Genomic DNA, 18,534 nt, shown 5'->3' with positions numbered 1-18,534 from the left:
GATACGAGAAAATACCCCTCACAGCCACACCCACTCTAGACTGCCCTGAATGCTTTTTACACGCCTTGTGAATTCAGCACTCGTGTCTAAGTATCTTCTGCTAGGATGCGCATTGAAGTTCTTGGCTTTGTACCTCAACACCTCCCTCAGTAGCCTATATAGTAATATGCACACTACAGTACCTCAGAGATTGGTATGGTTTACTGCCTTCTTGACAGTAGGCTCCCCAGGCCTGTTTTCATCCATCAGGCTCATGAGGACTGTAGTAAAAAGTCAATATTTGAATTCCTCTCTGTCATCATCCCCTAAGGCAGACAGTGACATTTCCAAATGTTCCTGGGTTTTGCAGTTTCCATGGATCAAATTCATCAGATAAGAACCAACCCTCCCCTTAATGTTGTGCTGTAGAGTTAATGGGAATTATTTTCATATTGATCGTAATTCCATTTACAGACATAGATTAGGATTTCCTAAGGCCAGTAACTGAAAATATCTGTTTTATTATAAGTTTTTGAGAGCAGAGAATTGAAATTGCTTTCCATTCAAAACACCTTCACTTTCCTAAGCAAATAAAACCATTTTCTCTAAACAATGGAAGCCAAGATATATATGAAGCCTCATGTAGCACAGTTTGGGCTATTTATTGATTTATTGTTAATCCTCTCAGGCCATCTAACAGTTAAGGGCAATAAAAGGATCGTCTGCCCAACACATTTGAGTTAGGCTAAGTTTCGCCCTTGCTGATCCTGATGGAGCCAGGGTTCATAACATAATGCTCTTCCCAGCAGTGTTGTTTCTGTCTTCCTGTCACTAAACAATAAACCCCATCGCTTCGTATTGGGAACATGTCAAAATGTGTCAGAATAAGAATAAATTGCCACACTCAACTTCCCCTGCAGACTGCCATTCACTTTTAGGGACAGATGTTCCAGCCTTTTCCAGAGACCAATTAGCATATCCGAGCTGTTTAATAAAATAAATATTTAATACAAGTAGAGTTTAGTCTATATGTTATGGCACCACAATATTGATAAGGTTTGATGCAGAAAGTCATTTGACCTTTTGTAGTCTCAAGTCTTTATCCCTGTGATCCACTACCAAGTCTTGGCAACAACACTTGATGATGGGTTCTCACCATCAGTGTTCATCTTGTATTCTGCCTCTTCACATAGGTTTACTTTGTGTGTCCTGGCAATTCATCATATGCTTTGTAAAATTAGTTTTGTTTATAAATGTATTTCTTATTAGCATTCTTCTTGATGGCTTCTTTTAAGTTGTAGTCAATGAGAAAATACTTAAAGGGCTAACTTACTTGAATCATCCAGTATATTTGAGATACTGTGGAACTCAAAAGTATAAAGTAGCCAACCAAAGTATGAAGTAGCCTAACAAGGGAAGGGATTAAGGAAGACTTTTTAGAGGAGGTAACTAAACTGAATCTTAAAAGTGGGAATCTGCCAGATGGAAAAGGGGTTGAAAGGCTCTGAAAGCCATGGGAACAACAAATAGAAAGGTAAGAGATGTCATATATGGGAGACTTTTACCAGTTTGACATAACTGGACTATAGAGTACTTGAGAGGGGGATAGAAGGGGAGATGAACCAAACAGCAAGATTAAGTATCTTTTTTATTTTATGATTGAGGTGGGTGGATGGAGTTGATAATAGATTTTAATGGGAAAATGATGTGATCATATATTTGTGTTTTAGAAAATAACATTGACATTAATGTCCCATTTTTAAACAATGACTTTTTACATGCATTCTAGAAATCATCTTTGACCAAGATTCGTATGAGTATAAATTACGACAATTAGATACCAAAGAGGAACCCAGCACAGACATGTATATCAGAGAGACTTGGGGTTGAAGCCTATGCCCACCCCTTCTCAGCTATATGATAATGGAAAAATTATACCACATTTTGAAAAATATTAAAAAGAAAATTTTTTTTCTAGATCACAGAAGACTATGATAATTAAGAATTACAATTCATAAAAATTAATTAACATGTCATTGATACTCTATATATTAGCCCCTATTTTAACATTATGGATCAATGCATAACACTATTGCTTGAAATGAAGAAAAATGTTTCAATTTGAAAATCTGTGGTTACTAAGCAACCTGTGGTTATTAGGTAACTGAGGTGATGGCTAATATTGTGATGCATTTTTTTAAAACTGGCACAAGTCAAAATACACATTAATTGTTGGTGCATGTATTTTTTGTGACCTGTTGACCTTCTATGGGAAACTTAACACTCCTCTTAGTAAAAAACATTTTTTTAGCTTGTGAAGAGTTCAGTAGAGATCTCACCCTACCTGGGTACCAACTGAAAGTTGTTCTTTTGTTTTTTTAAACACATCTCATCATGACAAGATGGAACCACACGTTTAAGTTTCTGAAATGCTGTTTTTAATTTATCAATTAAATAATTTCCTTTTCATCGAACATTTTCAATTAAAGCCATGTTTAAACAGAATTCAATCTGTTACTCATGACAAAGTTGGGGGGGGGGACTAACTCAACAAAATCTAGTAAGCGCTTCCTTTCCTTACCAGCCAGTGCTCTGGAGCAGTTGCATTTTCTTGGAGCGTGTGGATGGTCATAGATAATAGATTATTGTTGGAACAAACACTATTGACATCCTGGGTTAGCATAAAACTAGTTCTAGAAATTGAGTATTTGTTTGCTTCATGTTAAAATTTAAGGTTTAAAAAAGCTGTGTATTTAAAAACTTATTAAAAATCATTTCACTCTCATACTCAAATCCCAGCTGCCTCTTAAACATGCAAAGAGAGTCATGAAATTACTTGAGATTCTGCAGAAGGAGAAGAGTAAACACGGAGACCTACTTAAAATGTCTAATTCTTCAGTGTCCAAATTTGCCTTCATGGATTCATTTTCCAGATTTCCCACTACTGTGTTAACCACGCTAATGCCATCCTGGGAAACACAGCGAAAGCAAATAAAAACTCCAATGAACTAAGGGTACATAGTAATTCCCTTAAGGTCCACCTGTCCTTCATTAACCCCACATTGCTCGTTCCCACCCCCAACTCAGGAAGCCCCTGTGGTAGCCAGAGCAGCACTGTTCCTGGAATGTGCCCGTTTCGTTCACCGCTGCAACCGTGGCAACTGGCCCGAGTGGATGAAAGGCCACCACGTGAATATCACCAAGAAAGGCCTGTCCAGGGGACGGTCACCCATCATGGGCAACAAGCGGAACCAGAAGCTGCAGTGGAACGCTGCCAAGCTCTTCTACCAATGGGGAGACGTGAGCTTTTGATTTTCTTCTATAAAAATTAGGCTGCTTGAGTGAAGTGAAGATGATATGTTTGCTTGTCTGTTTGGGAGACAATGTATTGAGTATCTGTTATGTGCCAGGCACTGAACAAAACATCTTAGGGGAAAAGAATCTTAATTCATTTAATGCCCCAATAAATGTAGGAAGTTAGACATTATTACTCTTCTGTCTCCTTCCCTGGTCCTCTACTTCCTTCCTGCTTGTAAATGTGTTTTCCCAGGATATCTTATGATTTCTTTCTGTATAATTTCCCCCAGGGCTACATTTATTCCTGTGCTTCTGTTAACTGTGTGGCAGTGGCATAGACTTCTCTGTCCAGGACACTTCAGATCCCAGGCCAGCATTGCCAATTGCACTCTGGAGGCGTTCACTTAATACTCCATCTGACCAAAATAACACTGTTCCTCCCATCTAAATACCCCCACAACTCTACCCTCTCCTAGCATTTCTATTATTATTAATGATTCCACCATCATCTAAAATGACAGCCTTTGAACAGGTTCCAAGCCTCTTTCCCTCATTGATTCCACCCCCTCCACATCACTAATGCCCCTTCAGGCTGGATGACTAAGACATTTTCCCATTCATTCTCCTCCCCACAGGAACAAATCCTACGCGCTGCTAGTAAAATGATCTCTGTAGGGCATAGCCCATCTAAAAGCAGAACATGCATATTTATCTCCCAGCCTCCAGACTTGCCCCTCTCATTCGTTCTCCAAACTGCTGTCAGAGTGATTAGGCTAAAATGCAAATCAGATTGTGCTCCCTACCCACTTACAATGCTTCAGTGGCCCTCCCTTTCCCGTGGGATGGAACTCAAATTGCTTAGCCTGGCATCTCCGCTCTCCGCAACCTTCGTTCAAATCATACCAAGATTGTGGGTGATGAAGTCAAGTGAACTATTGTATCTAAAGAACATTTATCTCAATCCTTTGCATCTAAGGGACGTTCTATAATAATAAGTTATTACATTCATATTTGAAAGCAGGCTATGTGGTTTGTCTTTGAGTTTCCAGGCAACAAGCACAGCATCCCTCAAATGGGTGACAAGGTCCCCCCCGTCCTGGAACCTTTGGTTGTCCTTCAGAATGTAAAATGCAGTTCAGCTTCAAGAACTGCAAGATCTTTTCTCCTATTTCTAATGTTGATGTTGGGTACTCTGCCAAAAGAATAGTTAGTATTTCTTACTAATTCAGTGTATCATGGAGAGGGGAACAAAGTCTATAAAAAAGCCAGTAGGTGCATATATAATTGCAGATGTAAATAAAATTGCAGTACCAGAATTCTTGTCAACCTCCAAACTCATGAACATGAGAATGACATGCTCATAAAATAGCATAATCAGAAGTCTTCTGAGGAACAGTGACTTCTTATTTTTACTGCAACAAAACCTTCCATGAAAGACCACATACTCCCTTATATGAGACCTATAAAATAAGTGACCCATAGGTAAATGAATGTATTTTCACTGAGTAAATGTATATAACTATACAAAGGTATCATTCCAGTTCCTACAAGTCTTTAGTCTACATGACCTCGAAGGTGGCATCAACGGCTTCCATCTCTGGGTTTCCACATTGGAGACCACGGTGGCAGCAACACTATGGCAAACAGAGGAGGCTTGTGCTGGAAGAACTTCCATTCCTTGGTTGGCTGTGGCCTCTGTAATGCGAAAGCCTGCTTTGCAGTCTGGTATACTTGGTGCTGTTTCTTTTTTTTGCCTCTGTGGTAGGCAATTGGCATCCGATTGAATGAGCTGTGCCACGGGGAAAGTGAGAGCCCAGCCAACCTGCTGGGTCTCATTTATGACGAAGAGACCAAGAGGAGGCTGAGAAAGGAAGATGAGGAAGAAGACTTTTTAGATGACAGTAAGGAGACTCCCTTTACTACAAGAACCCCTGCTTGTAAGAACCTCTGCTTTGGGAGCACTTAATATTTCTCTCTCCTCTCATACTCTTACCACCTTGCCATGTCTCCCCACGGCGCCTCTCCCCCTATTCCCTGTGCATGGACGTAAAGCATATGCATAAAGCCACACACATGGCAGGGCAAGAACCAGAAAGAAGAGACTATAGACGGGAGCAGAGAGTTGCAGGCCATGTGGACCTTCCATTGTTTTGTAGTCTCTGACTCTTATTAGTATACAAAGATTAGTATTAGGCCTCTCTGAGAAAATTAAGTTGTGGAATATTACTGTCCCAGAAGAGGTTTGGTCAGATTTTGTGTTTTATTATTGCTTTTGGAGATTTAAAAAAAATAAAAGTTATACCAAAGGAAACTGAGCATGACATACTTCCTAAATCACTAATATATTGTAATATTTAATCCAAGTATATGGTATCATTTAACATGAAATTGTAATATCAAAGGATTCAGACTGTTAAAACTACGAATGTCTTCTGTACTGTAGTTATTTGTTAAAATTATAATAGACAATTGAATCCCTATGAGACCACCTAAGTACCATTTACAGTGTGTTATACCCGGTATATTATCTTTTCTGTAAACTCATAAATTACTCAGTCCTTGTTCATTGTAACAGAATATTTGAGATGATAGTTATGAGAGACCTTGAACTAAGGCCAAGCTCATTGTGTACAGGACTGATAAGAAGAATCTAGATGAAAACCTCAGAAGTAAAAGAACAGATCCATAAGTTTATACTGAATATTCAGTGTTTAATTATTTTTAGAAAACCATTGCACATCCAGGGAACTTCTAGAGTCATGTAGCCTCCATCAAACATAAGGTTGGAATGTCTGGTTTCATTCCACTTTCAGGTCAATACATAGCTCATCTTGCATTTAAAAGATAATTATGGTACAAACACATATCGGTCTAGAAATTCTAAAGGAGTTTGTCTCATTTTTAAAAAGAGGCATTATCACCCACCACATACTACCTCTGGAGAGAAAATAATGGTTTTCCTGAGGAAACAATAGCCAGATATCTTCAGAAAGACCATAATTTCCTCCTACTGTCAATATAAACTGTGAAGTATATATTCTATTCAATTAAGAAAGCCTAATGGGAAATATTTTAGAGATATTTTTAAGAATGTTGATATGCAAGGATATTGTTCACTCAATGACTTGATTCATTCAAAATAGATAACTTCTTTTATGAGAGACAGAACTTTCCATGGCTTTGGTCTTCTTTTCTGAACACTGATAAGTAATCAATATATTTCTGCTTGTTTTGTGATGGTATGTATGTGAGACTTTTAAATCCTGAGAATTTAAAAAGCCTCTGTGGTATAAACTTTGCCATTATCTGCCTTTAGAGAAAAATTCACTACTTGATCTATGGTGGATGCAATGTTTCACCCATTCAAAGACCAGTCTGCTTTAGAGCAAAGGAGAATATTTGCATACTTCTAGTATAGCTATACCTTAATATGACAGGCTAAATTGTATACGCTGGATGATAGAGGTGATCAAGGGTGCCTTATGTCTGCTGCAGAAATATATCTGGGCTAGAACTGAAGCAACTTCACTGGCCTCAGAACATTAAGAGGGATGTCTCTCATGAAATGAATCCGCAGAATTTTTGTAGTTTCAAATCTAGTTCACTGCCATGTATACAGTCTAAATCTGCTTGAACAGTGATGTGAAAATCTTGCAAAACTGCTTTCCCACTCCTGTTTTCATTAAGAGGCTTTCTAGTTTAGTCGAGCTGCATTCATTGCTCTATGAGGTGGTAAGAATAATTTGGTTCTTGAATGCCATTTTAATACTCAGGCACTCATTATAGAGTGACAAAATGGAAAAAGAGAGGGGCCTGTTTATGCAAAGATTACGGTAAAGGGAATAGGTAAATTGAACATTTATAGGTAACATTCTCATATGCACTTTCATTTTGAACATGTTTAGGTACCGTTCTCATATGCAATTTGATTTTACACATGTGTAGCTATATTCATTAAACCGTGCCTCTCTGTATTTTAGTTTGTTTACTTATGAAAGAGCTCTTTCATTCCATAGGTACTGTGAACCCCTCTAAATGCGGCTGCCCCTTTGCTTTGAAGATGGCAGCGTGCCAGCTTCTCCTGGAAATTACCACCTTCCTCCGAGAGACCTTTTCTTGCCTGCCCAGACCACGCACTGAGCCTCTGGTGGTAAGAAAAGCATGCGTGTCAATAGTCAGGCTACTTGGTGAGACTAAGACATGTGACTTGGTTTTGAGTATCCTTGTTTTCCTCAAATGCCCAATGGCCAAATGTGTCATATAATTCAAAATTCAACCAAGGGATTTTCATATATAGAAATAAAATTTCTTTCCTCTATTAAAAAAAAAGTAACTCTCAAGTTGACCTTGAAATCATAGAATATAGCATCTCCAGGTAAAATGTTTGACTAATCACTATCAGTAATGCTAGAATGTCTAAGAACATGTGGGTTCCTTCATGCTGCAAGCTGTGAGGGTTTTCTGGCCAGCATGTTTTAGAAATCTCTGACAGATTTTTTTTTTCATACTAGCTGCTAATAAATCCACATAGAAATGTGCTTCCAATGAGTTTTCTCATTGAAATTATGGATAAAAAGATTTCTTTTTGGCATCTAAATATTCCCAAACCTATATTCTATTCCTGAAGTATTTCTTATGGATGGGCAGGAAAAGATATGCATACACACACACACAGACACACATTCTTACCATCAGGGCCTGATTTGTTTAACAGAAGATAAAAACACCATGTAAGAGCAAGAGCCTTCACAGAGTGTATGGGACAGGGACACATCTCAGAGCCATTTTTTTTGGCCCATAGTTCTCTAATAAGCACTGAATTTCCAGTGATTCTTTCAATAGAGGCATCATCAGGCCAGAGCCAAGGAACTGGACAAGTTCTTTTTTTGCTTTACACAAGGTTTAAACTACTCACTCAGGAAAAGTGTTACACCAACAGTCTATGTGCTTTCATTTAAGTGAATTTTACAATCCACCAGCTCCCCTATTTTTTTAACCAAATGCAGCATTAGCAAGGCCATACACTAATCCTGGTGGGGCCTAAAGAATGTGTGCTGGGATTCCTGAGCAGTGCCCCTCCCTCTGCTCTTCCAGTGTTTGCAAAGCCTGTTTCCTTTCACTCTAAACATAAAGTAGATATTTTCAAGTTGGAAACATGTATGGGTGAAATATATACTTTTAAGAGAAACATACCCACATTTGGAATGTGAAACTATCCAAATGATGATTTGGATATTGAAAAAAGCAGTTCCTCCTACTACTCTTATTTAATTTTATATTAACCTGGGCCTCTAATTTTCTGAATTGTTAACTTTACTATTATGTTGAAGCTCCTCTATAAAATCAAATCAAGGCCACCACTTAACACATGTGTGTAGTCTAAAATCCAGTATGATAAAATGTCTGTAAGAATCTGTCAGTATTATCCTATCAACATTCTAATTATACCAGTCTTCATAAAAACACAGAAATGTATTCACTTCTAAGTTTTCATATTTTTATTGGCCACTATTTTGATCTATTGAAATTTAAAAAGAGAATCTTAAAGTTTGACTCAGTTATTTTTGTTTTCCCATTCAACTCTATAAAGCTATAGTTTAATGACCCTTATTATTATAACAAATTTATTTTTTTAATCAGTCACATCTTTTAAAAATTACTGTATAACCAACTTGCAGACTAGTAGGAAATGCCAAGAAATTAAGCTAAAACAGAGCTTGCAGTCATTCAGTCAATGAGACGAAAGTTTTCACTGCTCTAATGCCTTTAACAGGGGCTCAGAAATCTTTTATTCATTACATTAGGATTTTCACTTCAAGTGTAGGTTCATATATTTTGTGGAGATGTGACCTTTATAAGATAAATGAGAAAGAAACTGTTGAATTCTAAACTACTATAGAAAAAGCAATGAGTGCCATAAAACTATTTTACCAACACAGATGCTGAAAATGCTTGAAATTGCTTTTTTAAGAAATTGTATTAAATAGCGAATCTATCAGGCTCAGCATAAATACCATCAAAATGAAATATTCTAAAGTTTTAACAAAACATTTGCTGCAAGGGTATTTATAGATCTTCATAGTGCTTTATTAGTTTGGTAACATTTTTTAAAAATTTATCTTTATTGTTGAAAGTATTACAAGTGTCTCATTTTTTTCTCTCCAATTGACCCCCTCCACCTCGCTCCCACCCTCTCCTAGGCCTTCACCCCATTATTGACTGTGTCCATGGATTATGCATATATGTGTATAACTTCTTTGGTTAATCTCTTCCCACCCCTTCCCCCTTCTCTCTGAAATATGATCATCTGTTGTATGCGTCAATGTCTCTGGATCTATTTAGTTCATCACATTATTTTGTTCATTGGCTTCTTCTTAAAGAAAACCCTTCAACATTTCCTGTAGTGCTGGTTTGGTGGTGAACTCCTTTACCTTTTCTTTGTCTGAGAAGTTCTTTATCTGACCTTCAATTCTAAATGATAGCTTTGCTGGGTAGAGCAATCTTGGTTGTAGTTCCATGTTTTTCATCACTTTGAATATTTCTTACCACTCCCTTCTGGCCTACAAAGTTTCTCTTGAGAAATCAGCTGACAGTCCTATGGGTGTTCCCTTGTAGGTAACTAATTGCTTTTCTCTTGCTGCTTTTAAGATTCATTGTCTTTTTTTTTTTTAAATATATCTTTATTGATTTCAGAAAGAGGAAAGGAGAGGGAGTCAGACAGAAATATCAATGATGAGAGTCATTGATTGGCTGCAGCCCGCAACCCGGGCATATGCCCTGACCGGGAATGAACACCGATTGCCTGGATCGTAGGTCGACGCTCAACCACTGAGCCATGCCTGCTGCGCTCGTTCTTTGTCTTAAACTTTGTCATTTTAATTATGATGTGTCTTGCTGTGGGCCTCTTTGGGTTCCTCTTGTTTGGGACACTCTGTGCTTCCTGGACTTGTAAGTCTATTTCTTTCCCCAAGTAGGGCAAGTTTTCTGTAATTATTTTTTCAAATAGGTTTTCAATTTCTTGGTCTCTTTCTTCCCTTTCTGGCAGCCCAATAATACTAATGTTGGGCCTCTTGAAGTTGTCCCAGAGGCTCCGTACACTATCTTCATATTTCTGGATTCTTTTTTCTTTTTGCTCTTCTGGTTGGGTGTTTTTTGTTTCCTCATGTTCCAAATTGCTGACTTGATTCTCAGCATCCTCTACTCTACTGTTGATTCCCTGTAAATTATTCTTCATTTCAGTTCATGTAGCCTTCATTTCAGATTGGTACTTTATTATGTCATTAATTTTCTGTTATTTTCGTCATACTCATACTAATATCCTTGAGCATCCTTATAACCATAATTCTGAACTCTGTATCTGTTAGCTTGCTTGGGTCTATTTCATTTAGTTTCTCTTCTAGAGATTTCTTCTGTTCTTTCCTTTGTGACATGTTTCTTTGCCTCCACATTTTGGCAGCTTCCGGTGTTTGTTTCTATGAATTAGGTAGAGCTGCTATGAAATATGTAGAGTGGCTTTGTGTAGTAGGTGTCCTGTAGGGTCCAGTGGCTCAGCCTCTCCAGTCACCTGAGCTGGACCTTCTAGGTGCTCCCCTGTGTGGGCTGTGTGCACTGTCCTGTTATAGTTGAGCCTTGGTTGCTGTTGGCATCACTGGGAGGAATTGACCCCCCTGGGAATCAGCTGTGAGGACCAGCTGCAACTACAGCCAAAGAGCTGCTGTGCTGGAGACACCCCTGTGGAGCAGGATTTACTTCAGTGGAGCTTTGGTGTTCACCAAGTGCACCCCTTGAGTGTCACTCGTGGATGTGGTAGGGTTATAATCCAGCGTGGTCGAGTCTGACCACCAGGTGCACTGTCTCTGGGGCCTCCCAGGAGGTGCAAAGTCAGCCTGTGCCAGTGTCTTGCCCAGGGTGACCCAGCATGAGCTACACAGCAAACCGTAGATGGCTGCTACTGTGCTGGGCTTGGTGTTGTCCAGGAGAGGCCAAGCTATGAGCCAGTGCAGCTGCCGCTAGTGCCAGGCCTGGGGCCGCTTATCAAGCCGTATGGGGCCCGCTGCTGCTTGAGAGATTTTAGGAAAGTCCTGAGCATGAGGCTCGAGAGGCCACTTGCACAGAAAAGCCCCTGGAAATGGCCTGGATGAGCCTGGGGAGGGGCGGGGCCTCCGGGAATCCCGGGGCGGGGCTAAAGGTGTGAGTCAGGTGCTGGCGATTCAAACATGGTGCCTGCCTGCCGGCTGTGCGGGGAGGACTCGCCAAAGGAGCCATGGCCTCTGCCAGCTCTTCTGCCCGGGAGGAAGCCGCCCCTCCAGCTCTCGCCCGGATTCCAGGCAGGTTAGTTCCTCCCCGAGTGTCCCGGGTCCTTTCAGGCTGCTGCCCGGCGCTGGGCTCAGAGGGAGCGTCCGAGTGAGTCCGTGCCGGGCCCTTTAGGAGGAGCTGCTGGGGCTCCCGCAGCCTCCGCGACCCTCAGGGACAGTCCCGCTGGTTTCACAGCCCGAAGGTGTGGGGAAGTCTCTTCCCGCCCCTGGAGCCCTGGGCTGGGGGCCTGTTGTGGGGCTGGGACCCCTCCCTCCTCCAGGAAACCCCCACTGTCGAGATTCCCTCCTGGGTTTAACCCGCGGCACCGGATATGGGCCCGCAGCTGCGTCGCCACGATCCAGCCCCGCCCCGCCCTCGTCTCCGCCCCTCCTACTGGTCTCCGTGCTGCTTCAGCTCCCTGGTTGTGGGGCTTCTGTGCAGCCGGATCTCAGGAGGCTCTGAGTGACTGTGGTTCTGGATTTTAGTTTTAATTTTGATGTGGTTGCAGGAGGTGGTGGGTGCAGCTGCTACGTACGCCACCATCCTGTTTCCTCCCCTGTAACATTTTTAATAGCAGTAAAAATAAATAGCTACCACAATACACAGAATAGTAAAAGAAGGACATAGTAAAATAATGCCATTCAAAGCTATAAATATTCTACACTTGAGGCTTGAGGATGGGAGAAGATCATGAACATAAACTTTCTACCAAGAAAAAATGTCTTTCTGATAGAAATGCCCTAAGCCCATTTCTAAAATGGAACAGATTTCTCTGTGAAATATTTGTTTGAAAAAGTCCTAGTTATATCCAAAATGTGGGAGAGGAAGCAAAAGAACCTTAAACACAATAATTATAGTAAAGTTAATTTGTTTAACCACAATTATTTTTTTTTTTAAATAAATCTTTATTGATTTCAGAGAGAGGAAAGGAGAGGGAGAGAGAGAGGTAGAAACATCAATGATGAGAGTCATTGATCAAGCCCGCAATCCGGGCTTGTGCCCTCACCGGGAATTGAACCCCTATCGCCTGGATCCCAGGTCCACGTTCAACTGCTGAGCCACACCCGGCTGCGCCACAATTATTTCTTAGATAAGGTCAGGAAATCCCAGGTAGCCCTCACTGCATTGGAGGGTAATAGAGTTAAAAGAAAAGGAAAAATTATATCAAAAGAAAGGTATTAAAATGTGCTAAAAAAAATCTTTGCCAACTTAACAATTTTTTTCCACATTAATCCCTAGATGCAACTTAATTAAATGCGCTTTTTTCTCTCTAAAAACAACTTCTAGTAGCATTTTAGTCACTTTTTTTGTTAACCATACAAATAAATAATGTCTTAAAAAAAGAGAAAGTAGCATTTTTACAAGATTTATAATCTAAAAGAGCATAATAATCAAATTTTTCTCTAAATATTAACTTCCAAACTTGAGAGCAATAGACAAATATTTTTTTTAAAGAATTTTTTTGTAAAATTGCTGGTCTGTTAAAATGTTTTTCAGTTGAATTATTGAAACCAATAACCAGTGACCAAGCCACATAGAAATAAACAGTTCCCATACAGTGCACAAATGAGTTCATAATAAAGAAACAGGCAGAAAGCAAGTCTTTGTAATTTTACCTTTATTCATTAGGGAAAACAACATATTAGATGCTTTTGTACAAGACTGTGCTAGAAATTGTACCAACTGTACCAATGGGATTTAACAAATCAGGTTATAAAATATACTGCTGAATTCCAAATGTTCCTATAGTTAAAAAATTAGAAGCAAAGCACAATTTACATTTATCAATGCTAAACCAATGAATATTTATTGAGAGTAAGACAACAAACAAGGTGGTGTGAAGGTGGCAGGAGTGGGGGAGGGGTGGTACAGAGATGAATATACTATAACAGGAGAACCAATAGTGCAAAACTAGTTTCTGAAGCAAAATATAAGAGTAGCCGGTTGCCCCGGCCTGTGTGGCTCAGTTGGTTGGAGCATCCTTCCGTATACTGAAAGGTGGTGGGAGCATAGGGCCATGGTTGGCCAAAGAAAGGGCTAGAAAAATCTGAGGAACTCTTCTGGAGGAGGTCACACTTAAATGTAGCTTTGAAAGATAGGTGGGATTTTGACAAGAAGATAAAAGAAGAAATTGGAAGAGATAACTACTTTTGAGAATCGGACTTGTTATATTATTACTTTTGTCCTAAGAAATTTATCTAATTAAATTTGACTACCAAAATATAAATTAGGTTATTTTTAAAGGGATCAATTTCAGAGGAGCATTTATACCCTAGAATCTTTTTGACAACGTTAAATAGATTCCATGTAGTTCCTTTATTTTTCTAGATGTGATAGACTTTTCTGAGTACTAAAGTATAACTTCTGTTCTTAATCTAAAGAGAAAAGAAAAAAACATGTGAGGTCTAAGATTGATTTATTAATAATAATTAAAAATATGAGTTTATTCTTGGTGCAAACTGCATTTTAAAAAATATTTTTCATATCTATTTGAATCAGAAGGCATATTATATCATAATTAGAAAAAAATGCTTTATAAAAATTAAGTTGGCATTTTATATATTTTTTTATCAGATCGTCCAAAAGAGTTTTATAACTAATAATTAAATATGATCTTCAGCATGAACTAGTCACCATTTGCAAAACAGGTCAAATTTTAAATTTGGGGCCTCACAGGCCAAACTCCTACTAAATATTAACACTCCGCAAGGCTTGCTTTAAGGTATGGGCACATTCTGTTCTTAAGGGGATAGTAATGGAACCCCTAAAACTGAGGTTTACCTAGAAGTGAGTGAGAAATTCTGCCAATGTATCATCCTGTTTTGAGCTTCTTTCTGGCCCTCACACATGAGATTTCCTAAACCTGAACTTCCTTTCCCCACTTGTTTGCTGAGCTAACTTTACTTAACCTTCACATTTAAGTACAACATTAATTCAGTATTCATTTTCTATTTCTGCTATAACAGACAACAACAATTTTAGTTGTTTGAAACAACTCAAACACATCATCTTACAGTTTTGGAGATCAGAAATTAGAAACAGGTCTCACCAGGTTGAAGACAAGGTGTCGGCAAGGCTGCACTCCTCTCTGGGCCTCTAGAGAAGGCTCTTTCCTTGATCTTATTCCATCTTCCAGAGGCCACCCACATTCCTTTGCCTCTTCTCCCACCTTTAAAGCCAGTAATTCAGCATCATTCTCACTCTTCTTCCACAGTTATGTATTCCTCTGGCCACAGCCTGGAAAAGCTCTCACTTTTAGAAATTTGCTTGATTAGGTCAAGCCTACCTAATCCAGGATGATCTCCCATCTCAGGGTCCTTAACCTCAGTCACACGTGCAAAGTCCCTGTTGCAATGTAAAGTAACATATTCACCAGGTTCCAGGGACTAAGGCATGGACATCTCTGGAGGGTCATTGTTCTGCCAACCGCAGCCTCCAAGCATGATTTCTAAGCTCCTACTCTCTCAACCTTGGAATTTATCACTCGTTTGCCTTCCCAGTCTCTCCCTTGGGATTCTGACTTCCTTTAGGACAAGAACCATTTCTTATCCCTCAGTACTAACACATTCATACTCAATGCACGATTATTTCATAAACAGGTAAATACCAATTTTAGTTAAAACTGTGCACAAAGAATTAGAAGGTGAGGAAGGTAGTTGTGGATTTGGAATAAGGTCTGTGCTTTTAGAAGGTGAAGCATGCGAGGAAAAGCAAAAAACTATGAGATAGGGAAGATGTTTTTTAAAACTCAAGGAATATTTTTATGGCCTCATTCTACAATTTGCATTAGCTAAAGGAGAATTGGGCTCTTTAAATGCAGTTCTATGCAATTCTTTGCCAGAAGCCCACTGCAGTGGTGGGGAGATACCCAGCATTCACGTGCTCCTCACTGACATTTCAGGACCTGGAGAGCTGCAGACTTCGTTTGGATCCTGAGTTGGACCGGCACAGATATGAGAGGAAGATCAGCTTTGCCGGGGTCCTAGATGAAAATGAAGACTCAAAAGATTCCCTCCACAGTAGTAGCCACACTCTCAAATCAGATGCAGGTGTTGAGGAGAAGAAAGGTAGGGAAAAGCAAGGATTATTTCATGTTTCAGGGTTTCTTGTAGAATATTTGGTCTGGGATCTAAACTGCAGAATTGAGCACCCAAAGAAGTCCAAGACTGTTGGCTCCATACAATACTGTGTCCATTTAACAAGGTAGGAAGCCATTCTAGTTGGGAGTTGGACTCTTCAGTCCAAGAGACTTGGGTTCTAATTCCAGCTCGGGTTCAAATTTCAGCACCTCTCCATTTCCCATTGAACCTAAGATGCCATCATTTGTAAGATGAGATTTTATTCTATGTACAAACAAGAAAGGAAATATGCTCCCAATTCAGCTCTTACGTAAAACTTTCTGATCGCATTCTTATTGAAAGAAGACTTTCAGATTTAATTAGATGTAAAATTTTGTTTTCAGCATATATCATTCTTGTGCAGCCAAAAAAAAAGGTAAAGTGTAAATAAACTAGTTACAGGGTTTTCAAACTATCCTCAGTTCCGAGTTCAAATTTCTTAACCCTTCTTCAACACAGAATTGTCAATGTCCATGTTGTTTTTTAAAGGATTATGTCCTGTGTGTCATCAGAATGTTAGTAATACATCATTTTTAAATTAATCTATAAAAGAAGTAAAGCTATTGGTGCTAGTTACTTAAGGAAATATTCAGTTGTGTGAAGCTAGCCTACCTTCAATTCCTGCTTCAGAAACTTGCCAAACACATCTGACTTAGCTCCTCACCCACCCTCCACCCAGCTACCCTTTGGCTTCTTGGAGTTAAAAGACACTGGTACCCATTCTGTAAAGTTTGTTGCTGATGCTTCAGATGTTCACATGGACACAAGTAATAACAAAGGTGTCACAACTGCCCCCTGGCACTAGTGTTCTTAAGATATCGTCAACTATAAGACAGAACTCAATGTCAGATATGTTAAAATGTGAAAAAATGTGCATCTTAAAATGCTAAACTATAGTAACTAGCTGTGTAACCTTGTCCAAGTTACTTACCTCCTGAGTCACAGTTTTCTTCTCCGTAAAATTGGTTTAATAACACCTACCACGTTCACGATGTTGAAAGCTTTAAATGAGAAAAGGCAAATAGAGCATAAAATCAGTGCCTGGTACAAATAGGTACACAGTAAATAATTGTTATCATTGTTTTTTAATATCATGTAGATTTGAGCATATAGATTTGAACCCATGCAGAACATTTTAAATATGAGCTAAAGTAAAGAATGTAAAGTTTTAAGTTGCGCTCTAAAGTTAACTTCTCTATCTGATTTTGCTGTTTCTTAAATTCTGTTGCACAGCATCATTTTTCTAGTGAATTTCAGTGAAAAGAACATCAGCACATTTGTAAAGAGTCAAAGGTGATTTTATGCGTTTGTTATTTTCTAGTGTGCTATAGACAATGAGTCCATGAATTTTGATGTTTTAAAGAATGAACAATTCTTGGAAGGAATAGCCCTAAATATAGAAGACATACAATCTTTAAAATCTTTAAAGTCTCTAAAATCTTTCATGGAATGGATATACACGGGAATTATTTTTTAATATTTCAAGATTGTTGTCACAACAACTTAAAAATGCAAATAATTGTTATATCATAATAAACTTATGGTGAACCAAATATTTTCAGCCAAATCTTAACAATTTCTGCATATGAAGGACTACCAAGTCAATATATTTTCAAGCATTCCTACTTAAGACAAGGATAACTGCATATGACAAGAAACCTCCATCTTTTCAATGTAATCCAAGGGGATGTTTGCTTGGTTTTTGCCCATTCAAAGTTATTATGTTAATTATTATTTAAAGTAGCTGAAATAAAAATTTCTAGTACTGACGTGGTTAAATTTGAGCAGAGTAAATTCTACACCATTTTAAGAAAATATCAGGTTAATTTTAAGAACACTTTAATTTCATGGTAATCATTTGTATAGGTTGTTTATAATATCCAAAGACACAAATGATTAGTATTGTCTCTTTTCATAGAGTGGCTATGTTAACATATGAAAATTGTTTATTAAGTGAAGAGCAGAAAAATGAAACTATAAATGAAATGAAAGCATATCCATAATATATCCTTTACCAGTTAGCAAAAATCCTCCTGAAGATTCCTAAATATTCCTGAATCCTTTTGATAAGCAGATATCAGCTGCTAAATCAATGTTAAAATGGGTGCCATGAAGAAGCGTGCTAATTTAGATTATAAAAATTTTATTTAACATATCATGCCATCTATTTTTATTAAAGCAAAAAAAATATCAATTCTTGAAATAAACAACCTGGGGACAATTCAGATTCTACCGAGGAAAACTAACATGAAATAATTTTTAAACTAAAAATGTCTGCCTAAAATCTCCAAGCAGGATCTGTCCAGTCATTTCACCCATATTCCAAATACAAACTAAGACAGGTATTCCAATACATAAGACATTTATGAGTATTCAACAATCACCTTTTGGGCACCTACTTTATGCGAAGCACTATAACAGGTTCTCAGAAAACTGCCATGAAGAGGAAATTTTCCCCTCATATATTTTAGTTTATATTAGCTAATAGTTAATAACATAATAGTGGATAACATTAAATACTTTTTTAGGAGAGATAAGTTGTATGAAAGAAAACAAATTAGGGTCAGAGAATTGGTAGCAACCTAGAGTAGGGGGATTGTAGTTCAGAGAAGGACCCATAAGTGACACTGAGCAGAGACTAGTCTGGGTGAAGGAGCCAGTCATGCAAAAGGCTGCGGGAGGAGTTTCCTAGAGACAGCAGCGAGAACAAGGTTCTTATGCAGGAATGAACTTGGAGCACTTGAAGAAAGGCAAAAAGGCCAACGTGGCTGGGAAAGAATGAGATGGGAAGGGTGCGAGGAAGGATGGGATGGGTCAGAAGCCTATGAAATTTTGATGTGTGGAG

The 18,534-nt window shown here is 38.7% G+C and overlaps 1 protein-coding gene across 2 annotated transcripts in view; it reads left to right on the top strand.

The window, feature by feature from the left end:
* UNC80 (unc-80 subunit of NALCN channel complex) overlaps positions 1 to 18,534 on the top strand; it is a 159,903-nt gene that overhangs the window by 61,985 nt on the left and 79,384 nt on the right. For both annotated transcript variants that reach the window (XM_087819609.1, XM_087819608.1), the window contains exons 23-26: positions 3,067 to 3,279; positions 5,042 to 5,177; positions 7,293 to 7,426; positions 15,473 to 15,638. In XM_087819609.1, the coding sequence (XP_087675735.1) occupies positions 3,067 to 3,279; positions 5,042 to 5,177; positions 7,293 to 7,426; positions 15,473 to 15,638 (649 nt within the window). The remainder of the gene's footprint in view (positions 1 to 3,066; positions 3,280 to 5,041; positions 5,178 to 7,292; positions 7,427 to 15,472; positions 15,639 to 18,534) is intronic.

Source organism: Miniopterus natalensis, chromosome 8 (assembly GCF_054644295.1).
Source record: "Miniopterus natalensis isolate mMinNat1 chromosome 8, mMinNat1.hap1, whole genome shotgun sequence".
In the NCBI taxonomy this organism is placed as follows: Eukaryota; Metazoa; Chordata; class Mammalia; order Chiroptera; family Miniopteridae; genus Miniopterus; species Miniopterus natalensis.
This window is presented reverse-complemented; position numbering and strand designations above follow the sequence as displayed.